General features: G+C 43.8%; 1 protein-coding gene across 1 annotated transcript in view; it reads right to left on the reverse strand.

Annotated features, from left to right (window-relative positions):
* The window catches only part of EBPL (EBP like), a 33060-nt gene extending 8850 nt beyond the window's left edge, over positions 1-24210 (reverse strand). Inside the window, exon 1 of the mRNA XM_059144428.1 lies at positions 23985-24210. Coding sequence (XP_059000411.1) covers positions 23985-24155 — 171 coding nt within the window. The 5' untranslated portion in view covers positions 24156-24210. The remainder of the gene's footprint in view (positions 1-23984) is intronic.
* Between the last annotated feature and the right edge of the window lie 2404 nt (positions 24211-26614).

Consider the following 26614-nt stretch of genomic DNA (forward strand, 5'->3'; position numbering starts at 1 on the left):
CTTTTTACTAATGCAATTGTTTATAATACATTAAAGTTATATCTCTGCCTAATCCCTGCTCACTATCATACTACTTCCCAGAGTTCATCACTCAGAGCCTCTGCTGTATTTAGTTCTGTGGATCATCATCCTAATGCAATATATTTAAACTATTTCTTTCTTTCGTCTTTCTTTCCTTCCTTCCTTTTTTTTTTTTTTTTTTTAAGATTTTATATATTTGACAGAGAGAGACAAAGGGAGAGGGAATACAAGCAGGGGGAGAGGGAGAAGGAGAAGCAGGTTACCCGGCGAGCAGGAAGCCCAATGCGGGGCTGGATCCCAGGACCCTGGAATCCGGACCTGAGCCAAAGGCAGATGCTTAACGACTGAGCCACCCAGGCGCCCCTACACTGTTATTTCTTTAGATATTCTCAACTGACTGCCAATCCTGAAAGATTATGATTGAACTTACGTCTCCCCTCCACTTCTCCACTTTTCAGTTTTTTGATATCATAGGGGAGGAAAACTTCCTTCTGCTCTCTTAGACTCTGTAGCTGGCCCAAGAATTAAGCGACACGACAGTCTAACAGGAGGAAAGCACACATATTTATTTGATTTACTATTTGTACCCGTACACGGGAGTCCTTAAAAGGAAAACAAGACCCAAAGAAGTTGTTAGGCCCAAAAGCTTATATACTTTTTCACACAAAGAACGATAAATTCTGGAGATGTGACAAGACAAAGGGGCATGGACCAGGGGGGCAGTAAATTGTGGGAAAGTGACTAAGAAATATAGGAGGGAAACCAGTGGAAGATAAGGGTTATTTTAGTAGGTCTGTGTCCATTTCAGCACCGACTCCCAGTCTCTGGTGATAAGAATGTTCTTCTCTTCCTGGCACAGGGAAGGCACTTTTCTTGTGGGGAATTTAATGACCTGATTTTAGGTAGAATGGAGGAGGTCAGAGAGGCCTTCCTACATCTGCTGTTTTCCAATAGCCTTCAGCTCAAAACCATCCATATGCCAAAACAGCATAGTTTAGAGTGGCATATCCTGCACCCCCCCCCTTTAAAAAAAAAGATTAATTTATTTGAGAGAGAGAGAGACAGAGACAGAGACAGAATGTGTGTGTGGGAGGGGGGAAGGGGCGGAGGGACAGAGGGAGAGGGAGAGGTTCTCAAGCGGACTCCGTGCTGAGCATGGAGCCTGACACAGGGCTTGATCTCACAACAATGAGAACGTGACCTGAGCTGAAACCAAGAGCTGATCGCTTAACCGACTGAGCCACCCAGGTGCCCGAATCCTTTCAAATAGCCACATTATATTCTTTAATTCTTCCATTAGTTACCAAATTTGTAACTTAAGTAGTAAACCTAAAAACCTCAGCTTCCTCATTCATCAGTGTTGCACAGAGTCTGGACCTCCCAGTGTATAAGATGAGGATGCTTGCCCCTGTCATGCTTTCTTCCTCTCCTCCCCGTTACCAAAGCTCAGCCTCTGCCTACTTTGCTTGTTCACTGCTGAGATTGATGACATTTCCATTCTTGTTCTGTAAATGTATTTGTCTTCCTATTTTATGTGGATTCTAAAAGCTGAAAGTCAACAGCACTTATAATAGGGTGATTAGGTAAATGTCATTCACTGCAAAGGGCTACAACTTCTTTCTCTGCCGATCCAGTATTCTGACTTGTGTCATTTAAGAAGAATGTGGCAGCTGGAATATCCTTTAGTACACTTACGCATTTCTGAAAACCATGCTATATTTTAGTTTGCTACACATTTGTGCCATGACTTTCTTACAAAATATTTTTGTTTATGTTACAGTTTGTAATTGCCTTTCTTTTGCTCATATTGAGAGAAGAAACTCGACTTTCTCCCCATCTCATTAATATCTTCCAGCTTCTTACATATGCTCATCTCCACTAAACAGAAGCTTTAAAGTTGGTTTGTTCTGTCTTTTCTGGACACTTTGTAAATTACTTACTTGGTAAATGTGGCTTACCTCAGAGTACATGTAAAAATTTTATCCTTTAAGGGAGATTTAAACAAATTACAAGGAGATAAACAGCAATGTTTTAAAATAAAAAGTACTTCCCATCCACTGTGTAACACTTCATTTTCACCAATCAATTTTTTATTTTTAGCAGAGACATAGCAGGAAATCCACACCATTTCCCTGGCTTGGGCTGGGGACTTTCTAGACAAAACATATCCACTGGCCTGGCCAGCAGGAGCAATAAGGCTGGGCTGAATTTGATCCTCTGTAGGTCTTAGTCCCTCTATCTGTAAGATGAAAGACAACCTAAAATTAGATTGTGGATCTCATCCTAAAACTAGACACGACTTCCACTAGCAATCTCTTCAGCTGGAGCCATCAGTGAAACATGGACTCTGACATTAGGTCCAGGACCCTTCCTCAGAAGCAACTCTGTGGGTAAGAACAAGAAGGGGATCTGGCAATCTACACCATGCAGGGACCTAGGAATGTACAAATGTTGTCCCTTTTATATCTACCAGTTCAAGTTCTACTCCTTTTTCAAATGCCAACTCAAACTCTCCTTCTTCGAAGAAATCTTCCCAACCTCTTAGTGATAGTTCCTCACTCTACTGTGTTACTAAATGCGTGCTTCTGTGATCAACTGTCTGCTGGTTATGAATCTCCAGTGCCCATTAGATCATACATCTCTGGGGTCTAGGGTGCTGTCTTATCTTAGAATCTTCAAGAACCCAGGATGGTATTTTGTGTTCAGTGTTTGCTAATCTTGAATTAATGACAAGTTCCCATAATGAATTACTTAGAAAGATACCCGGAGGGGCTTTTAGAAGGCATCATATGCTTCTTACTATATTAATGTCTCAAATGTAATGGCAGTATACAGTTGACTCTCAAATAACCCAGGGACCAACCCCTGTGAAGTCAAAAATCCACATATAATTTTTGACTTTCTAAAAACTTAACTACAAATGCCTACTACTGAACTAGAAGCCTCACTGATAACATCAACAGTCAATTGACATATTTTATATGCTATATGTATTATATTCTGTATTCTTACAATAAAGTGAGCTAGAAACAATTATTAAGAAAATTATAGGGCAAATACACCTATAGTACTGTACTACCTTTATCAAAACAATCTATGTATAAGTGGACCAGTGCGTACAACCCATGATGTTGAAGTGTCAACTGTAATCCATGTCAAGTGTAATAAACATATTCATGCCTTCCCCTGCTGATCAGATGCTGCCTCCTCCAGGAAGCTTCAGTGATTCTCTTGACAGGAAGTAGGTGTCTTTCCTATACAGAACCCCATTGATTACTTGTTCCCTCCTCAAAACCATCAGTTCCTTTAGGGCAAAGTCTTTGTCTTTTCTCTCTGTATTCCAAATGCCTGACAGATGGTACATGCTAACAAATATTTACTGAAAGAATAAGAAATAAAAGAAGGGGGAAGGTAGTGGGGGATAACAGAGTTAAACAATAGCAGCAAACATGCAAACAATCCATTTAGAAAATGGGCAAAAGAAATGAAGAGGCATTTCAGTAAAGAGGGTCTACGGGTAGCAAACACACACTTGAAAAGATGTTCCACATCATTAGCAGTCAGGGAAATGCCCATGAGAACCACAATGAATTAGGACTCCACACCTATCAGAATGGATAAAATAAAAAAGTAGTGATCACAACAAATGCTGATAAGGATGTGGGTCACTTCCATTCTTCTGGTGGGATAAAATGGTACCGTTCTGGGAAACTACAGAGTCCGTCCATTTATTCTAGAACAAAATATGCAATTACTATAGGACCCCAAAATTTCACTCTTGGGTACCTGGCCCTGAAAAATAAAAACTTTTGTTCACACAAAAATGAGCACACAAATGTCCACAGCAGCTTTGTGTGTAATAGCTTAAAGCTTGATGCCCTTCAGCAGGCGAATGCTTAAGCAAACCACAGTCCATTCGTACTGGAGCAGTTCCAAGCAATGAGAAGGAACCAAACATTGATACACTCGACCGACAACTTGGATAGATCGCCAGGAATTTGCCGAGTGAGGAAAGCCAACTCTGAAGATTATATATACTCTCTGATTCCTTTTATATAACACTTTTTAAAAAAGATTTTATTTATTTATTTTACAGAGTGAGACACAGCGAGAGAGGGAACACAAGCAGGGGGAGGGGGAAGGGGAGAAACAAACTTCCTGCTGAGCAGGGAGCCGGATGCAGGGCTCGATCCCACGACACCAGGATTATGACCTGAGCTAAAGGCAGATGTCGAACGACTGAGCCTCCCACACGCCCCTATATAACACGTTTTAGAAAAATATTTTATTTATTTATTTGACAGGGAGAGAGAGTGCAGGCAGGGGGAGCAGCAGGGAGAGAGAGAAGCAGACTCCACCCCCACCCCCAGCAGAGAGCCTGACGTGGCGCTTGAACCCAGGACCCTGGGATCATGACCTGAGCCAAAGGCAGACGCTTAACTGACTGAGCCACCCAGGCGCCCCTCTATAAAACTTTTTGAAATGTTACATTTTAGAAATGGAGGACACATTGGTGGTTGTCAGGGATTAGCGGTTGAAAGCGATGGGGGGAGGGCAAGTGCCAGTGGGTTCAAAAGGAAAACACTAGGGATCCCTGTGGTGTTGGAACTTTCTGGTATCCTGTTGTGGCGGATATTTGAACCTACCCAGTTGGTAAAATGGTACAGAAATTAATACACACACACACACACACGCATGCATACACACAAGTGGATCTAGAGAAATCTGAGTAAGATGAGTGCACTGCATCAACGTCTTGCTTATGACACTATACTATGTGATACTATAGGTTTGGAAAATGTTACTGTTGGGGAAAGCTAAGCAAAGTGTACATGGGTTCTCTCCGTATTATAACTTACAACTATGTGCAAAGTGTACATGGGTTCTCTCCGTATTATAACTTACAACTATGTGCAAATCAACGGTTACCTTCCCCCTCAAAAAAATTAATTAAAAAGCCAGGCAGGTAAAACAAGAGATATGGAAAAAAGAATAACATGACTAATTGAATACCATTTTTTAATCAATTGCCAGGACTATTTTTTTTTTTTAAGATTATTTATATATTTGAGAGAGAGAGAGAGAGAGAACATGAGCAAGGGGAAGAAGCAGACTCCCTGATTAGCAAGGGAGCCCAATGCGGGACTCGATCCCAGGACCTCAAGATCATAGTCTGATATCTGAAGGCAAATATTTAACTGACTGAGCCACCCGGCACACCTCCCCACCACCACCTTGCCTTTTTTAAAATTTAGAATAGGCTGGGTCCTGGCCTCAGAGAGTTTGTCTAGCTGGACAACACCAATTGGAAAAAGATGAGGGTCCAGCAGTTGGGACAGTCAGGAAGACTTCTAGGAGGAGGCAGGCCTAGGGTAGGGCCTTGGCAGGCAGGCTGAGAGGTGGAAGGAAGGCTAGGGATGGTAACCCCGGGGTGCGGAGGGCAGGACATTATGAGGCCTGGTGGGTCCAGACTCTGCCCTGCCCAGTACTGGAGCCAACAGTGACGGCCCCTGCCCCTCCCCTTGGGCGCTCTCACGAGGGCAGAGGGCACTTGCACTTGTGTTCTCAGAAGACCTCATGCTGGTTTCCACTCCTCCAGGCCTGTACATGAGCTGCTCCTCTGTCCAGAGGACCCCGCCTGGCTTTCTCCCCCTCACCCCCAAAGAATATAAATTTAAAAAATATATTATAGTAAAACATACATAACATTTAATATTTTAACCATTTTAAGTGCACGAGTTAGCAGTGGTAAGTACTTTCATATCCTTAGGCAACTGTCACCATCACCCACCTTTGTAACTGAGCCCTTCCCAAACTGAAACTCTGAACCCATTAAACAATAGCTCCTCATTCTCCTCCGACCCCCAGCCCCGACACACTCCACTTTGTCTCCACGCACGGGACTGCTCTAGGTCCCTCCCGTAAGTGGAATCACAGGACCTGAGTCTTCAGGACTGGTATATTTTTCTGCATCATGTCCGCCAGCTTCCCGGTGTGGTAGCCTGGGCCAGAATTTCCTATCCTTGTAAGGCCGACTAATATTCTATTGCATGTGCCCATCACATTTTGTTCCTCTACTCATCTGTTGATTGGCTACAGTGAAAAGAACTGCTATGTGCAAGTATCAAAGTCCCTGGTTTCAATTTCTTTGGATATTTATGTAAAAGTGGGCTTGCTGGATCACAGGATAATTCTACGACATTTCTTCTGGCGGTATACCTGGACTATTTTAAATACTAAAAATATTATTAAAGGGATACATTACTAAAAGCTTTGTTTTGTTTTTTTTAAGTGAAAAGGTATAATGTGAAAGGTAAAACTCTTTTCCTCCTGATCCCCAGTCTCGTTCTCCTGAGACACTACTGGTGAGTTTCATGGTAGCCCTTGAGAAGCTTTTCATGTGGTCTCCTGGGTGACTCAGTCAGTTAAGAGTCTGACTCTTGATTTTGGCTCAGGTCATGATTTCAGGGTCATGGGACTGAGCCTCGTGATGGGCTCTGCACTCAGTGTGGAGTTGGCTTCAAATTCTCTCCCTTTCCCTCTGCCCCTCCCCCTGCTCACTCTCTGTCTAAAATAAATCTTAAAAAAAAAAAAAAACTTGTATATGTTGTTATGGAGCCATAAATATTTAAAATATTTTCTTTCTGCTATTACATTTTCAACTATAAACCCCCAGGGTGATGAGGAAAATTTTACCATGTTTGTTTATTTAAATAAATTTTCAAGTTCTGTGGATCAGCAATTTTGGTTTAAAAACATACAGAAATTCCTATCAGAGGCTCTAATGATAGAAGGATTGGACTGTAGTTAATTGAGCTGCAAACAAAATCAACTTAAATGCTACATTGTGTCATAGCAAATAAAAGTAACAACAGCAGGGTCATTTTTTCATTCAAGGTGTTCTCGACATGTAATTTTAGTAACTGTGTTTTGGAGGCTGTTAGACAACTACCAGTCAAAGCTCAGATTAAAAACAAAAACAAAAAGGCTGGGCTAGACAAGCTACTGTTCTCTGTAGTTCAATGACCACTTTAGAGAAAATGCAAAACAATTTACTCATTTCAACCCTTGAAGGAAAATTTAGTGGGGTAAAAAAGGCTTTCTAGAAATAAAAAGGAAAAAGAATCCTTTTTCTTCTTTTTTGGTAATTTATGTTGGTATTTGTGAAGGCTGAATCTGTATTCAAATGTTTCTGCAAGCCTTTTGTTTTTTAGCTTGTTTGAATGAAGAACCAGAGAAAACAGCACAATATTCATTATTAAGAGTGGGAGAATAAAGTGGAATAGGACAGAACCACTACATAAATCCTGTCAAAATTTATTAGCATTTTCTATTCAGACTCACAAAATCTCAGCCTAATCAGACTTGATTTTTCCATGTCATGGCAACAGCACCCATCATTGTTTCTGGAAGGATCAGCTGCTTCAGCCTCCTACAGCACCTCAATGACAAGGCGTTAGTGACTTCATAAATCTAGGCTGCCCAGCTGTCGTCCCCTTAATGACATGACGCCTCCTGTTTGTTGGAACCTGCCGCGCAGATGGGCTGTCGCCTGGTATTCGGGGGACAGTGCTGGCCTCTTCAGAACTCCAGGGATGGAACAGGCACACAAGTGCTATTGTTCCTACATGATGGAGGCTTAGTGTTTGGTTTAGAACTTGAAAACATCTCTCCTGTTTTAAGAACATACCCTTCTCCACCAAGACTGTTTTTTCTCTGATTAAGGATTTGAAAGGAAACTTTCTAAAGCTCATCTTAGTTGGACAAGTGCTTTGTCACTTTATTATATGGGGACAGGATGGAAATTAAAAGTTAATCCTGGTATGGAGTACTGTGAGAAGGGTCACGAAAGCGCTAGTCGAAGACAGAATCAGCACTTACTGAACACTGCTGGGTGCCAGGCACCACGCCAAGTGTCCTACATACTGGCTATTCAAATGTGATCCATGGACCCCAACGTGGGCATCTCTCAGGAGCTTGTTAAAAACGCAGAATTTCAGACCTAGACTTACAGAATCAAATCCACATTGTTAAATTTCCCTGGGGACTTTCAAATTTGAGAAGCACTGCCCTAAACGACAAACTTTGACTTAATCCTCACCACCATGCTTTGAAGAAAATACTGTTTCCATACCTCATGGATAAGTGCTTTGGTCTGAATGTGCAGCACCCAAGCATGTGTTGAAATTCTATCTCCCAAAGATGATGATGATGTTAGGTGGGGCCTCTGGGAGGTACTCAGCTCTCGAGGGTAGAGCCCACCTGAATGGGATCGGTGACTCTCTCAGAAGCTCCAGGGAGATTTCCTAGCGTCTCCCACCAAGAGGACACAGCAAGAAGTCACCACCTTCAGAGCAAGGAGAGAGCCCTCCCCTGACACGATGACAGCCTGAATCCTGGACTGCGAGCTTCCTGAACTCTGAGAAATACATGTCTGCTGTTTAAGTCACCCAGGCTGTGGTATTTTGTCATAGCAGCCCAAATATATGAAGACAATAAGCAAACATAGACAAAAGGTTTCCTTCCTTCTTTCTCGTCCTCCTTACAGAAAGCGTTGTGGTAGGGAAAAGGTACTACTGCTCAGAATTTCACAGCTGGTAAACGGCAGAGCCAGCTTTCGAGAGTGCCTCTGTTAGACCCCAAAGCCTGTACTCTTTCTGACTCTCCTCCCTGGCCCAGGCTTCTTGAATAATGGTCAGACCGTTCTGGAACAGTGCTGAGTACAATCCACGGCACTTAAAAGGCAACTTGTGGCATGGGTGAAGGTGAGAGACAAGGACAGCAAAGCACCAGGAACCCCACGTCCTGAGAAATGTGGGAAGACACTGACACTAGGGGGCGCTGTAGGGTAGGGTAGCCAGGGGACTCAGAGGGCGCAGCTAGGACCAAGAGAAATCGTAAAGAGGCTATTTCAGCCCACCCTAAGTAAGAATATTCTTGACACTAGAGCCGTATCATTCTGGAAAGATGCTATTGGCTGAAAGTTTTCAAGCAAAGGGTGGATGACCTTCAGTCTGTCTGGGTTACTAGTACAATTCCTGTATCAAGGGGGAGACTGGACTCCTTGGCCCCTATTGCCCCTTCCTAGACTGAGGTGGCTTTCTCGCCTTCCACACACGGTACTGGGCATCCCTTTAGATGTGTCCATCATGACGCATGCCATGCCAAGTCTACCCCCAGTCCCCAGAGAGTGGACGGCTGTGGGAAACTGCAGTTTACACTGTGACAGCCACTGCTTTGACAACAGATGATGACGCAGAGGACCAGGAGGGACAAGGAGGGATGACAGGACTCCAGAGCGGACAACTCACAGGCTGGCTGCTGGCTGACCGACGAGGCAGCCTATCCCAAAAGTCACATTCAGAAAGGGACACAGTGGGCCAAGGAAATCCTTGCTCTCTGGAACAGAAATGGACAAATAGGAGTGAATCCAAACTGATTCTGAAAACTAATTATGTAGGCGAGGTCGTGAGAGGCCAACAACTGGACGTGATGAATAGTTACAAGGAAGCATGTGGGAACGGTTCGCTAGGGCTGCTGTAACACGGTACCGCCAGCTGCGTGGCATGGAGCCACATCTGCTGTCTCACGGTTCCAGAACTTGGCTGTCCAGGATCGAGGTGTCAGCAGGGTTGGTTCCTCCTGAGGATTGTGAGGGAGAACCCGGCCCATAACTTCCTCCAGCTTTTGGTGGTTTCAGTCTTCTCTTCACGTGGAACCTGTTTGTGTCTCTGTGTCCCAATTTCCCCTTTTCTTTTCTTTTCTTTTTTTTTTTTTTTTTTTAAGATTTTATTTATTTATTTGACATAGAGAGATCACAAGTAGGCAGAGAGGCAGGTAGAGAGAGAGAGAGGAGGAAGCAGGCTCCCCGCTAAGCAGAGAGCCCGATGTGGGACTCGATCCCAGGACCCTGAGATCATGACCTGAGCCGAAGCAGCTTAACCCACTGAACCACCAAGGCGCCCTCTTTTTTTTTTTTTTTTTTACATTTTATTTATTTATTTGACAGACAGAGATCACAAGTTGGCAGAGAGGCAGGCAGAGACAGAGGAGGAAGCAGGCTCCCGGCCGAGCAGAGAGCCCAATGTGGGACTCGATCCCAGGGCCCTGGGATCATGACCTGAGCCGAAGGCAGAGGCTTTAACCCACTGAGCCACCCAGGCGTCCCTCAATTTCCCCTTTCCAAAAGGACACCAGTCATCCTGGATGAAGGCCCACCCTCATGGCCTCATTAGGTCTATAAAGTCCCCTCAGAATTGCAGGGCCACATTCTGAGGTACTGAGGGTCAGGACTCTAGCATGTTTTGTTGGGGGGAGGACACGATCTGACTGAACATACTTAGATAGGAGGAGTAGGTGTTATGGGAGACACAGCAAGAATAAAGGGCAAGAAAGCCAGCAAGTTACAGAAAGAGAGGCAAACCTAGAGAGGAGCTAGGAGGTGGGTAATAATTTTCTTAACCCAGAGCTGCCTGTGAATCAGCACCAACCTCCAAGGGCCCAGCGACATCTCAGCTTCTGTGGGGTTTCCATGAGTTTCCACGTGTTGCCCTGTTCCTTGTTGTCACGTGTGCCTGCCCATTACTTGACCTACTTTGAGGAAACAAATGCAGAGGTTCTGGCCCCAAAGAGTTCACTAGCAGGTCTGACACTGAGCTACCACTGTCCTCAGGAACTTATATCCTAAAGACGAACCCTGCAATGTATGCTGCCTTTGCCTTTCATCCCCCAAATTAACACGGTGCTCAAACAGGATAGCGACTTTTCAAAGAAGTACACCATGCAAGGAAAATCTCAAATCACACAAAAGCTCCTCTGACTCTCCTCCACAAAGTGGTTGTGACTTGGGGCCATCATTTTGAATGGGTAGAAACAGTTATCACCAGGGAAACTGGATAGAGCATTCATGGGATCTCTCTGTATTATCCCTCTGGGAGGAATGGACAGTTATCTCCAGATTACAAGTTTAATTAAAAAATTGAGTGGGGATGCCTGGGTGGCTCGGTGGGTTAAAGCCTCTGCCTTCAGCTCAGGTCATGATCCCAGGGTCCTGGGATCAAGCCACACATCGGGCTCTCTGCTTGGCATGGAGCCTGCTTCCTCTTCTCTCTCTGCCTGCCTCTCTGACTACTTGTGATCTCTGTCTGTCACATAAATAAATAAAATCTTAAAAAAAAAGATTTAAAAATTGGGCAAATCCCAGTAGAAGATATTTGCAAGGCAAAGAAACATAAGAAAAGATGTTCATTATCACCAGACATCATGGAAATGCCAACCAAACCACAGTAGGTTTTGTTCATATGCATCTACTGGAATGACTAAAATGACAAAAATACTAGTACAAAGTGTCCCCTCAAATGTTATCTGTTGAAGCCCTAATCCCCAAGGTGATGGTATTTAGAGGTGGGGCCTTTACAGATAATTGAGTTTAGATGATGTCACGAGGGTAGAGCCCCGTGTGGGACTGTTGTCCTTATAAGAAGAAGAGAGACTTGGGGCACCTGGGTGGCTCAGTTGGTTAAGCGATTGCCTTCGGCTCAGGTCATGATCCTGGAGTTCCGGGATAGAGTCCCACATCAGGCTCCCAGCTTTGCGGGGAGTCTGCTTCTCCCTCTGACCTTCTCCCCTCTCATGCTCTCTCTCTCTCTCTCATATAAATAAATAAATAAATAAAATCTTTTTTTTTTTTAATATTTTATTTATTTATTTGACAGAGAGAGATCACAAGTAGGCAGAGAGGCAGGCAGAGAGAGAGAGAGGGGAGGAAGCAGGCTCCCTGCTGAGCAGAGAGGAGAAGAGAGACCAAGGCTCACTGTCAGCCACCTGAGGACACAGCAAGCAGGCAGCTGTCTGCAAGCCGAGAAGAGGGGCATCACCAGAACCCAACCTTACCGGCACCCTGATTTCGAACTGCCAAGCCTCTGAAACATGAGCTATGGCTGTTCTTTAAGCCACCAGTCTATGATATTTTTTGTAACAATAGCCAGAATGACTGAGACACAAAGTGCTGGTGAGAACGTGAAGGAGCCAGAAGTATAACATGTCACCGGTGGGAATGGAAGTGGCAGAGCCACCGTGCAGAATGTTTGGCAGTTGTTACCACTCCCTGGTGTGCCTGGGTGGCTCGGTTGCTTAAGTGTCTGCCTTTGGCTCAGGTCATGATCTTAGAGTCCTGGGGTTAAGTCCCACATCGGGCACCCTGCTTGGTGGGGAGTCTGCTTCTCCCTCTGACCTCTCCCCATCATGTTCTCTCTCTCTCAAATAACTTAATAAAATCTTAAAAAAAAAAAATCCACTTTTGGGTATTTACCGCAGATAAATGAAAATATACATGCGCACAAAGACTTGTAAGCAGATTCTCATAGCAGCATTATTATTTACAACAGTCAAAAACTAGAAACAACCCCAATGTTCATTAACGGATTGATGTATAAGTAAATTGGGATGCATCTCTGTAGTGCGATAATATTCAGTAATTTATGCCAAATCAAAGACTACATATTCCGTGATTTCATGTATATGAAATTCCTGTAACAGTCAACCGCTAATGACAAGAAAGCAGATCAGCATTTCCCAGTGCCAGACGTCAGCATGGGGGACATCTGCAAAGGGACGGGAGAAACCTCTGTCAAAAAGTGACGGAAATGTTCTATACTGTGATTGCGATGGTGGTCACACAACTCTACACTCGCCAAACTCATCAAGCTGTACTCCCCGGGGTGGATTTTACTGTCTGGAAATTATAACCCCATAAAGCTAGAATGGGGGAAAAAGGGAATTTAGAAAGTGGCTGGTTTCTATACAGAGATACGTCCCAATGGTTTCCATGTAGAGCAATAACCAGTTGAAGTACAAAGGAAAAATATCTCATGGTAGCAATAAAAATATTTAGGAGTCAATTTTAAGAGACTGTAACTGAGGATTTAAATAGACTGAGATCCACTCAATTCTTTGAAGAGACTCAGGATGGTAAAGATATCACTTACTCTCAAGTTAAAGTAGGAGTTGAAGAAAATCCCAAAGCAAAACACCAACTTTTAGAATCTGGCAAAGGGAATCTAAAGTTCATGTGGAAGGATTCATATTTACGTGTTTGAAAGTGAGTGGTAAGAAGTTTGCTTTGTTGGATATTAAAATGCACGATCAGGCTAAAATAATACGGCACTGTATGGACAGAATTGAAACTGAAAGATTCTTAAAACAGAATTGAATTTTTAAAATCTCCCAATTATCCATGCATATGAAAGATTTTAGTATATGATTAAAAATAGAATCTCAAATAAGTGGAGAAAGGATGGATTAGTCAACAAATGAGACACTTTCTTGGCCAAAAAGAAGAGGGTGTGTAATCAAGTATGAGTGAGATCATTTCTATTATCCTATGAACACCCCTGTCAGCTCAATAAGGAAGTCAGGAAGAGCCGTATAGAAAAACAGGCTATCGGGGTGCCTGGGTGGCACAGTCGGTTAAGCACCCGGCTCTGGTTGTGATCTCAGGGTGGTGAGATGGAGCCCCCGTGATGAGCCCCAAGTCGGGCTCTGCACTGAGCACAGTCTGCCTGAGATTTTCCTTCTCTCTCTGCCCTTCCTGCTGGTGTTTTTTTTTTCTCTCTCTCTCTCTTTCTCTCAAAATAAATAAATACATCTTAAAAAAAAAAAAAAAAACAGGTTATTAGGGGGTGGATTCCAGGATCCAAGCCCCATATTCCTGTCCCAAAGCCTGGCAGAGAACAGCAAGCCTGCCTGCCTTCTAGAAAGCATGGGGCTCTGTTAGTGAGGGTATCGCGCTATCAGGATGGAGCAAAGATGACACAATTCTTTTTTGCTGGGAATCATGTAAATCTCCTGGGTTCTCATGAGACTACAGAAGAAGGCAGACTCCTAATAAGGGGCTGAATTTCCCACCCCTAGACAGGACGGAAGCTTGCCAATTCCATTTATTTTGATTTTTTTTTCCAGCTTGATTAAACTTGTCCAATAGAAGAAAAGATACCTGCTCCAAGACGTTTATTATGAAATTCCGGCTGTTTTTAGTGGCAAGGAACTTAGAAATAACCTGAAGTTGCATGTTTGGTTCAATCATCCACGCTATGGAATAATGTGCAACAATTAAAAGAAAGAGTATAAGGGCGCCTGGCTGGCTCGGTACAGCACATGACTCTTGATCTCAGGGTCATGAGTTCAAGCCCCACAGTGGGAATAGAGATTAGTATAAAAAAAGAGAGGGGGAGAGAGAGAGAAAGTGTATCTCAGCCTGGGTCCCCCAAAAAACATTCTAAAGTGTTCTACCACTTTTATGGACATGGCTCTCCCAGGTAGGCTGGAAGCAGGTGGTGGATGAGAAAGGAGACAGAGAAGGAGGACAAATCTGAGCCGAGGCTCTGTCACCGAGCTCAGGAACTCAGTCACACCACTCAGCAACACTCTGGCCATCCCTACCTTGACTTTTTCCAGAGACTGTATATGCACTACTGCTTCTCTGGGAAGTCCACCTCAGGGGAGGGAGGAAGAACTTACCCTGGGGCTCCCAGATATCACTGGGGGTGTCACCATGGCAGGCAGCTGGAAGCTGGGTGGGGCCCAAGGACCTCCCACCTGGGCTGCCTCCCAGAGGCCTTGGGCAGGAGTGGGCAGCAGGCGCTGTCTGCTCGGGGCCGAAGGGAGTCAAGTCGGAGCTGGCTGCTGTGGCGGCGGCCGGACGGAGCCTCTTGTCAAGGGTCAAATGAGACCCAGAAGACCTAAGCCAGCGAGTAAGAGCTGTGTGATCTAGTAATGACGCCTGGCGCTGGCACGGGTGTGAGAAAGCAGCTGACGGGAGTATAAAAGCTGACTATCTCTGTGGAGTCTTGACTTTTTTTTTTTAAGATTTTATTTTTATTTATTTGAAAGAGAGAGAGAGAGCAAATGAGCGAGAGACAGAGAGAAAACGAGGAGGGGGAGGGAAGGGGAGGGAAGGGGAAGAGGGAGAAGCAGACTCCCCGCTGAGCAGAGTGTCCAGTGAGGAGGCTCGATCCCAGGACTCCAGGGTCATGACCTGAGCCAAAGGCAGAGGCTTAACCCACTGAGCCACCCAGGCTCCCCTGGAAGACTATTCTTTTTTTTTTTTTGGAAGACTATTCTTGAGAATAGAAACAATAATGATCTCTGGCTAGTTTTATCTTTTTCTTCCTTTTAGATCTATAAATGTTATATGTTTGGTAGTGATCATGGTAATAGAAAATTTAAGCCAATTTTGTTTTAAAACACTGACATAGGGGTCGCCTGGGTGGCTTAGTGGGTTAAGCCGCTGCCTTCGGCTCAGGTCATGATCTCGGGATCCTGGGATCGAGTTCCGCATCGGGCTCTCTGCTCAGCGGGAAGCCTGCTTCCTCCTCTCTCTCTCTCTCTGCCTGCCTCTCTGCCTACTTGTGATCTCTGTCTGTCAAATAAATAAATAAAATCTTAAAAAAAAACAAACAAACACTGACATAGGAAACGCATTTTGACATTTTAGATATTTGAGCTATTCGAGGCTTAACATGTAAATGACTGATAACTACCACAAACTGAAATGACAGGATCACTCTTCCATTCATGGGCTATCAACAAATTCTCCAGAACAGCTCCTACAAACCAGGCACCACGCCAGGTACTGGGGAAAGAGGAGGACAAAACAATTACAAATTGTGTGTCGTGTTACAAAGGACAAAACCAAACCAAACCAAAAACAAAAAAACATGGTATTTTCCCTAGGCTATCTCTTCCATTTCAAAGGAAATAAATTTTAGTAGGATTAACATTTTTTTAAAGCATTTATATACTTCATTTTATGTTTTAGGATTTTAGGTTAATTACAACAAAAACATTCGATTAAACGGCACATTAAAAACTACTTTAAAGGCAAAGAAGAAGTCAAATTATCACTCTTCGCAGATGATATGATACTATATGTGGAAAACCCAAAAGACTCCACTCCAAAACTGCTAGAACTTATACAGGAATTCAGTAAAGTGTCAGGATATAAAATCAATGCACAGAAATCAGTTGCATTTCTCTACACCAACAGCAAGACAGAAGAAAGAGATATTAAGGAGTCAATCCCATTTACAATTGCATCCAAAACCATAAGATACCTAGGAATAAACCTAACCAAAGAGACACAGAATCTATACTCAGAAAACTATAAAGTACTCATGAAAGAAATTGAGGAAGACACAAAGAAATGGAAAAATGTTCCATGCTCCTGGATTGGAAGAATAAATATTGTGAAAATGTCTATGCTACCTAAAGCAATCTACACATTTAATGCAATTCCTATCAAAGTACCATCCATCTTTTTCAAAGAAATGGAACAAATAATGCTAAAATTTATATGGAACCAGAAAAGACCTCGAATAGCCAAAGGGATATTGAAAAAGAAAGCCAACGTTGGTGGCATCACAATTCCGGACTTCAAGCTCTATTACAAAGCTGTCATCATCAAGACAGCATGGTACTGGGACAAAAACAGACACATCGATCAATGGAACAGAATAGAGAGCCCAGAAATAGACCCTCAACTCTATGGTCAACTAATCTTCGACAAAGCAGGAAAGAATGTCCAATGGAAAAAAGACAGCCTTTTCAATAAATGGTGCTGGGAAAATTGGACAGCCACATGCAGAAAAATGAAATTGGACCATTTCCTTACACCACACACAAAAATAGACTCAAAATGGATGAAGGACCTCAATGTACGAAAGGAATCCATCAAAATCCTTGAGGAGAACACGGGCAGCAACCTCTTCGACCTCTGCCGCAGCAACATCTTCCTAGGAACAACGCAAAAGGCAAGGGAAGCAAGGGAAAAAATGAACTACTGGGATTTCATCAAGATGAAAAGCTTTTGCACAGCAAAGGAAACAGTTAACAAAATCAAAAGACAACTGACAGAATGGGAGAAGATATTTGCAAACGACATATCAGATAAAGGACTAGTGTCCAGAATCTATAAAGAACTTAGCAAACTCAACACCCAAAGAACAAATAATCCAATCAAGAAATGGGCAGAAGACATGAACAGACATTTCTGCAAAGAAGACATCCAGATGGCGAACAGACACATGAAAAAGTGCTCCATATCACTCGGCATCAGGGAAATACAAATCAAAACCACAATGAGATATCACCTCACACCAGTCAGAATGGCTAAAATCAACAAGTCAGGAAATGACAGATGCTGGCGAGGATGCGGAGAAAGGGGAACCCTCCTACACTGTTGGTGGGAATGCAAGCTGGTGCAGCCACTCTGGAAAACAGCATGGAGGTTCCTCAAAATGTTGAAAATAGAACTGCCCTATGACCCAGCAATTGCACTATTGGGTATTTACCCTAAAGATACAAATGTAGTGATCCAAAGGGACACATGCACCCGAATGTTTATAGCAGCAATGTCCACAATAGCCAAACTATGGAAAGAACCTAGATGTCCATCAACAGATGAATGGATCAAGAAGATGTGGTATATATACACAATGGAATACTATGCAGCCATCAAAAGAAATGAAATCTTGCCATTTGCAACAACGTGGATGGAACTAGAGCGTATCATGCTTAGCGAAATAAGTCAAGCAGAGAAAGACAACTATCATATGATCTCCCTGATATGAGGAAGTGGTGATGCAACATGGAGGCTTAAGTGGGTAGAAGAATAAATGAAACAAGATGGGATTGGGAGGGAGACAAACCATAAGTGACTCTTAATCTCACAAAACAAACTGAGGGTTGCCGGGGGGAGGGGGTTGGGGAGAAGGGGGTGGGATTATGGACATTGGGGAGGGTATGTGATTTGGTGAGTGCTGTGAAGTGTGTAAACCTGGTGATTCACAGACCTGGGGATAAAAATATATGTTTATAAAAAATATATGTTTATAAAAAATAAAAAAATTAAAAAAAAAACTACTTTAAAATGTACATAAGAATTTTAAAATATTAGTCATAAAAAGTATAAAAATGAATAAGAATCCAGATCAGGAGGCCAATAAGAATATATATATATATGTTGTTGTTATTTTAGGATTTAATGTGGTTCTGAGCTTTCCAGCAGCCAAATGAAAAGGGAGAAATATTTACATCGTTCTTGCTGTCAGAAAGCAATAGATGAACCAATTTTGGGGAGAGAAACTAAGCTTCTCCCAGCACTTCCCTGCAAAAGCAATTCCTCATATGGATAACACTGACAGTGACATTAGTAACTGTCATTTTCCCTGTGAAACAACTGGAGAAAAACTCTCTGCTACTCTCTAAGCTCTGAGAGCACAAGGGCCATGTGTTTTGTCCGTGTCCAGCATAGCACCTGGCCCCAAAGAGGCACTCACATATTTGTGGCAATGAGGAACAACAGAACAGGATTTCACTCTGAGGTGTAGCTACCCAGACATCTATCCCTAACACATGTCTTGTTCAGGGTGTTAGAAAACATACTGGATTTTGGTCTGCAGAAGCAGAATGGCTGTGTACCCCATACCCTGAAAAGGCCAGTGGGCCATTATGAGTGCTATTCCTTGGACTTTCAATTTGGCATCATTTTCTAAGCTTGTATTAGGGTTCTCCAGAGAAAGAGAACCAATGGGATAGGGATACACACAGACAAAGACACACACACACAGGGCCTGTCATAAGGAACTGGTTTATGTGATCATGAAGGTTGACAATGAACTGCAGGGTAAGTGGGTACACTGGAGCCCGAGGAGAGCTGATGTTGTAGTTTTGGTCTGAGTCTGGAGGCCTGAGAACCAGGAGAACTGATGTAGTTTTAGCCCAAAGGCTTCAGGTTTGAAACCCAGGAAAAGCCAGTTTCAGCTTGAGTCTGAAAGAGGAAAAGGCCAATGTACCTACCAGTCTGAAGGTAGTGAGGCAGGAAGCATTCTAGCTTACTTTGCCCGAAGGTCAGCCTTTTTGTTCTGTTCAGACCTTCAACTGATTGGATGAGGCTCACCCACATTTAGGAGGGCCACCTCCCTTACTCAGTCTACCAGTTGAAATGTTATGTTATGTTATGTTATGTTATTTATTTTAAAGGAGGCTCCACACCCAATATGGAGCTTGAACTCAATATCTGAAGAGTCGCATGCTTTTCCACCTGAGCCGGCAAGACACCCTTAACTGTCAATCTTACCCAAAACATCCTCACAGAACACCCAGAATAACATGTGGGCAAATAACTGGACATCCCTTGGCTCAGTCAAGTTGACACAGACAATTAACCATCACAAAGCTTTACCATTAATATATAGCGAAACCAACTGTGATTCACCAGGCCTGCCAAATAGCATGAAGTCTATAAATGCATTTACTGGAGAGGAGATCTATTTTACAGCAAAACCAATGAAGATGACTATGCCATAAAAGGAAAGGGAAAACAGGAGACAGTAACAGACTGAACTAAAAGGCAACTTGAGACCTAATGATAAAGCAAGTAGGAGGAGGAAGAAATTTTTAGAATCCCAAGAGTCGGAGGCTGAAGCTACTGTTGTGGAAAGTGGGAACAGATGGAGATGCTAAATGGAAAAGGGTAATGTCCAAAATACACAAATTAATAGGGACTTGACCAGCCATTGGGACTCAGGACTTCTTAAAGGAAGACCCACGGTTGTTAAGGTAGGATGAATAGGACGGCTGAAGCCCAAGTTTTCCACGACAAATGTCCTTCAGCCTGGAGGTCAAGCCTAAGTCTTGCTTTCAATGAGGAAAGTGTGGGAGGAACTAGTCAATCAGAGGGGTTTGATCTGAGGACAGGGAGTAGATTCAGGCAGATTCAGCTTTGCTGTAGGTTAATTCACATGCCCAGGCACAGCACTGGACACCAAGTGCTGTACAGCTGACTTCTCTGCCCCGGACTGTGCTCTTGCTCACAGATGCTCCCAGACCTTCCCATCTCAGACAGAACCCAATGTCCCTGCCTGCTCCTTCAATGTCTTTGAGCTACCCTCGTACACTCTTCTTCCTCCCACCATCAAATCTCTAGGTCTTTTATATGCTGCCTCCATTCTTTTTCTACCTCCCTTGCTAAGTTTTTAGCTTCTCAAACAATACTTTTACCATGACATTTTTTTTTCTTTTGAGTAAACTTTTTCTTTTGAGTAAACCCAACATGGGGCTTGAACTTATGACCCTGAGATAAAAAGTTGCATGTTCCACCAACTGAGCCAGCTAGGCACTCTTAACCAATGATGGCTTCTTTTTTTTTTTTCTTTTTAAAGATTTTATTTATTTATTTGAGAAAGAGAGAGAGAGAGCGAGCAAGTGTGAGAATGAGCACAAGAACAGGGTGAGGGACAAAGGGAGAACCAGTCTCCCCACTGAGCAAGGAGCCCGAGGTGGGGCTCGATCCCAGGACCCTGAGACCATGACCTGAGCAGAAGGCAGATGCTTAAGCAACTGAACCATCCAGGCGCCCAGCCCTACTAACAATTTCTTGATTGACTTCTTAATCACTGGACCCAGAGGCTCCGGCTCAGCCCTCACCTTTTTAAATTTTTAAATGGTGCTGAAGCAATTGACACCGATGTTGTCATTCCTTCCCTTGGGTCCCAGGACCCAGCACTACCCTGGTTCTTGGTCCGGCCCACTGTCTCTCCTTCCTGGCTCTTCCTCTTCCTGGCTGTTCAACACATACACATTTTAAGACATTTTTAAAAGATTCTGTTCTCAATTCTCAGCATTTTCACCTTTCTATTCTCTCTTGCTCAGAAAATGCTCACTCCCAGAGCTTCCTGCTGTCTCCTCCAAAGCAGTGAAAACGTCCAACTCCCTCCACTCTGCCCTGAATCTGTCTCTCCAGCTCATCTTACAATTTTAACTGCCTTCTGGCCATTTCTCCTCAACTATATACCAGACCCCCAGATTCACAGTTCTAAAATCTGGTCTTCCTGTCTTCCCTAAGATTGTCTACAGGATCCCCGTCTTCTCCACCCCCAACGTACAAGTGGTCACTTTGACTTACAACGTTCTCCCCTGGAAGGTCTGTTGGATTTAACTTTTTCCCCCATTTTAACTTCCAATTCCACCTTAACTCAGTCCTCTTTCATCTCACTGCTCAAATACTGCACTTGATTTTAGCTGATCTTTTTGTCCCTTCTCTATTCTTTCCAACCCACCATCCACTATGCTGGCAGAGGATTCTCTGTGTACCCCCTTGTATTCCTGCACCATCTGAGGTCTCTGAGCACAGGCATTTACAACAGATTTAAGAATCTTTATATAAGGAGACACTCCAAGGTAGTAAACCTAAAGAGATCTCTCCTTCCTAAGGTATTCCAGGGTAGTAAAGATAAAGACCTGCCTTTCCTTCCCAGAGATTTGTTTACCTTCTTGACTAAAGATAAGGACTCCCTCCCAAGAAGTAGGAGCAGGTCACCAGCAACTCCAGGTAAGATGGGAGCCTGAGCTTGCTGTTCCTTGCCCCAAAACGCCCGCATTTCCTGTGCAGGCACGAGCAGGCCCTTGCGTGCTGCCGGCGGCACTTGGGGAAATCAACCAGGCTAACTTGTTAATGTGTAAGAAGGGTACAATCTCAGACCCTCTACAATTACTGACTTAATACAACACCACCAAATCATTTTTGAAAGATCTGCTTTGGCCATGCTACTTCCTTGCCTGAAATCTTTCTTCAACGGCTTCCTATTACAGGATGAAATTCAAAGTCCTACTTGTCGTTCAAGTGCCAAAGCACCCACCCAAAGAACGTCCATGGCCACCTGTGAGGAAGTGTGAGCCAAACCACTGATTTCTCCATGTATGTTGCCTTAACTCCTTCCAGGTGCCCTGGTGGGAAATCAGCCTGTCCTTCACTCTGGCCATAACCAACCGAGCTTTGGCCCCGGGCTGCAGCCCCAGGAACCACATTCTGGTTGGATGCCAGGGAGCTGAAATGCCTTTGGGAATGCTTGGTGGAAGCCCTGTCCAACGGGGGGCACTAGAGGCCTTTGATGGTGGCCAACACATCCCAATGTCTCCTCCCTTTTGAGAAGTTTAAAGGAATAAGAAGAGGCAGCTCAGGTTCTAGTGTGAACAAGAGAGTCGTAGTTCCAGTTCTCTGGGAGGCTTTCTTTCCCAATCTTTGCCTATGCCACATTTTACCGGTACTCTTGCAGTAAACTCCCAGCCAAAGGTACTGTGCGCACACATTTTTCTTGCCGGTTTTAACCTTCATTCAAGTGCCCTCCTCACCAATCTCTATGATATGTGTACAAAGACGCTGGCTGAAGCATGATGTGTAAACAGCAAAATAAAAACATACCTATTAATACAAGCTAGCTAAGTTATCATATTTCATCAATTATAAGATATATACCAATTTCACAGATATAAAATATCATTGCTCTAATATGTGAAAAAAATGTGCTGTTTAGAATTAAAAAATGAAAGGTATGGTGCATTCATATGGTGGGCTCTTCTGCAGCTGGGAGAGGTAAAATAGGGCTGTGGGAGGGACACTGCCTTCAGAACGGGAGTGGGAGGAGACAGGAGCAATGACTCCACGTGTGGGCTTAAACCTCAAGGTGTCACAAATATGTGATGTTACCTGTAGCAGCCTGTGCTTGAAAAGCAGACTTAATTTTCTTAAACTAGGTGGGCATATGGGTATATGTTTTTGTATCATGATACATGATACATTATGTCTAAAATATACTACATTTTCTTTAAGAGGGCCAGCCACCCTGTTCTACTACCCCTATTCTTTGGGAGACCATGTGTCCAAGGACACCTTAAAAAATCAACTCTGTAAATGAAGGAGCTGAAGGACTGTTCACTCTCTCTTATTTCCTCATGTAAACTTTCAGGAAAGAAAGAATTTCATATTTCAGTAACATCTGGTATGTGCACATATCCAACCCATCAACATTCAGAGATCTAAATGTTTATCAAACCCTTTTTGTTTTCTCCTTCTTTCTCCATACTCCAGACTTCGGCTTTCAATCAACCACAGGTCTGCCTAGATCCAAGCAAGGTCAAATTTGCAAAACAGCTATTTTGGCTAAGTTGTTAAAAAACAACAACAACAACAACAACAACAAAACCTTTAGGGGCTCAGTCACTTAAGTGACCTCCTCTGCCCCAGGTCATGATCTCAGGGTCCTGGGGTCCGGGGCTCCCTGCTCAGCGGGAAGCCTGCTTCTCCCTCTCCCTCTGCTGCTCCCCCTGCTTGTGCTCTCTTTCTGTCAAATAAATAAAATCTTAAAAAAAGAAAAAGAAAAAGAAACCCTTTAAAAAACGTGTGTGCATGGAGGAGGGAGACATTTCAACAGAATTCCCTTAAATACTAACCTCCTGGTTATTTATAAAATGGATTGAATTTTTAGGGACCCGGTTTCCCAAACCCGGCATATTACAAAGAGCGCAAGCTTTGGAGCCAGACTCTACTGAAAGTCACCTAACTTTGCATGGCGTGTTCTCTCCTCGGGAAAACAGGGACCGTAAGTAGATTACAGGGTGTTGTAAAGATCGGAAATAGTGAACACCGCGCTGTGCCTGGTGGTCATTACCCAAACATGGTGATTACTCTCAGGGCACGCGGGATGTTTCGTTTTGGTACCGGTCCTCGCACTTTGCGCAGTGCGCCTCCTCATCCCTCTCTGCTCCCTCTCGGGCACTCAAAACCGCTCACGATCTCAGTTAGTTTCCGTGCAACATTTACGTGCAGGTCACGTAAGCCAAGGCCTTTGGGCTGCTTACAATCAAACTAACATAACACGGTACAGAAATAACCATTTTCAAATGGTTTTTTGGTTTTTTAATCCGGCAGAGGAGCTGGGACCCCAGGAAGGCACGCGCTCTTTCTACTGAGAGGGGCAGCCCTGCGGCCTCCAGGCACCTCCCGGTCTCCGCAGACCGACGGTCGGCTGCAGGGCGCAAGGCGGCCCACCCGTCCGGGTCCTTTTCCGGGAACACCCGGCGACCAGGAAGGGTCGGGTCCCGAGAGCGGCGGCGGCGCCCGCACTTACCAGGGCGAAATGCACCAGGGCGTCGTAGCAGAGCCAGGCGAGCACCCCGCGGTCCGCCCGCCCCCGGCCGCGGCCCAGGCGCAGGCCCAGCGCGCAACCCGCGAGCAGCAGCGCGGCGCACAGCAGCAGCGAGGGGCCCGCCGCGGTCCCCAGCTCCCAGCCCGCGCCCATGCTGCCGGCGGCCGGCGGAGCCTGGGAACCGGAGCCCGCGGGGAAAGCGCCGGGACGGGGCGGGGCAACTCCGCGCCGGCGAGCGGGGGGAGGCGCTTCCTTTCCCGCCTCCTCTCCTGGCCGGCCCTTGGAGCCTGGAGGTTTTCGGGAGAGTGGGGATGTTGCTCACGAACCCGCCAAACTGCCTGGACCAGACCTGCTCCCCGACTAAGCCCAAAAGCCTGGCAGTAGCCGCACCTTCTGATGGGCTCTTTCAGCAAGATTCAAAACCTTAAGCAACAAAGCGAAGTCCAAATGGTAGAAATTTTGCCAATAGACCGGGAAGAATTTTAGGAACAAAAGGTCCTAATGAGGCCCTTGCGAGTGTTGAAGGAAAGTGAGGGCCAAGGGCATTTTCACGCACCAGCAGGCTTTTTAAAACCCTGGTGGCTTACTCTGACCCTATTTCTTTCTTTATGTTTAAAAAAAATTATATATATATATATGATCTCTGTCAAATATATATATATATATAAAAAAATATATATATATATAAATATATATATATATATATATATATATATATATATATATATTTGACAGAGATCACAAGTAGGCAGACAGGCAGGCAGAGAGAGAAGGGGAAACAGGATTCTTGCTTAGCAGAGAGCCCAATGTGGGGCTCGATCCCAGGACCCTGGGATCATGACCTGAGCCGAAGGCAGAGGCTTAACCCACTGAGCCACCCAGGTGCCCTTCTGAGCTTATTTCTTAAAAATCCACAGAAACAGCAAAGTATGGGGGAGAGGAGCATTAGGTTATATTGGCTGGACACTGGATTCTTTTAACTATCTTATCCAAGTCACAACAACCCTAGGAGGTGAATGTTTTCCTCGTTTACAAACATGAAAACAGCCTCAGAGTAACTTGCCTAAGGACTCTCAGAGACTATGGGCTGGGACCCACGAGACCTTTGCTTTCTGACCCTGCAATTGTCTTGTAGGCAATTATAGCTTTCCCCTAAAGAAGCGCCACTTTGTGCTGATCACCACATTAACGTTTTCTCTCTGCATTTGCTAGCATCTTGTTTGCTTTCAACCTTCTCCTCTCTTAGGCCTCCATTACCTAGAGACTTAGCACTGGAGAACGGAGTCAGAGTTTAAGAAGAGTGTAACCCTTATTGACCAAGTCTGTGTCTTCACTTTTAGATAGCCAAATAAAATATAGGATGCTCAGATAAACTGGAGCTTCAGACTTAAAAGAAAGAAAGAAAGAAAGAAAGTAAAAAAAGGAAGAAAGAAAGAAAGGGGATTTTTAAATACTTATACTTAATTATCACTAGGGTACTTAGGCTAAAAAAAGTATTCGTTTGTTTTAAAATACAATGGAATATTATTCAGCCATAACAAGGAAAGATATCCTGTCACATGCTACAACATGGATAAATCTTGAGGGGGTTATGCTGAGATAAGCCAGTCACAAAAGGAGAAATAAAGGTTATGATTTCATTTATATGTGGTATCTAAATTAGCCATATTCCTAGAAATAGAAAATAGAATGGAAGATATCAGGGGCTCGGGGAGGGTAAAAAGAGGAGTTGTTTAATGGCTTATAGAGTTTCAATTTTGCAAGATGAAAAAGTTATGGAGTATGATTGCACAACAATGTGAATATTACTTAACACTACCAAACTATACACTTAAAATATGGTTAAGATGGCAAATTTTGTTATGTGTTTCTTACGACAATTTAAAAATATGCTTTCTGGCATTGAGCACAATTTCAAGACTTTCTCCTCTGGCTACTCCCTATATAATATTTTATATAGCATTTAACACCAGATAAATTATATTATTTACGCATTTATCGCTAGTCTCTTGCCACTAGAGTATAAGTTCCACATGGCCAGGGACTGTGTTTGGCTTCTTGGCTGCTCCATCCTTGTCATCTGTTACAAAGTTTGGCATATACTAGTTGCTCAATTAAGTAAGTGTTGACTGAAAAAGTGAGTATATCCAATCTTGCCACCTACACTTTGGATTCTCTCCTGTAACTTAGAAAAATGTTCATCACTCTTCTCATGTAGAGTTAACATCTTTCTCAATGGGATTTCCCCCACCAATTTCCCTGTATCACCCTTTAGTGGCTCTGCCCTCCCCTTTGGAGCAAAATAAAAACCTGATTAGATTTAATGTCTCCATGTTGTGTCCCTGCTCCTCAGTCCTTCCTACTCTAGTTTCCTCCCTTGTCTCAGTGATACACACTATGGTGACTGGTGACATCTATGTGACACTATGGTGACTGGTGACTAACCCAAAGGACATTTCCTGTCCTCACTTTACTTCTCAACAGCATCACAGGACCCTGGAATCTCTTTTTTTCTATTTTCTGAGGAAACACACAGCACTTACTTTTTACTTCCCTATCTATACCTTCTGTTCCCAATGAAAGCTCATCCTCCACCATATGCCCATTCAATG

Source organism: Mustela lutreola, chromosome 13 (genome assembly GCF_030435805.1).
Source record: "Mustela lutreola isolate mMusLut2 chromosome 13, mMusLut2.pri, whole genome shotgun sequence".
Taxonomy (NCBI): domain Eukaryota; kingdom Metazoa; phylum Chordata; class Mammalia; order Carnivora; family Mustelidae; genus Mustela; species Mustela lutreola.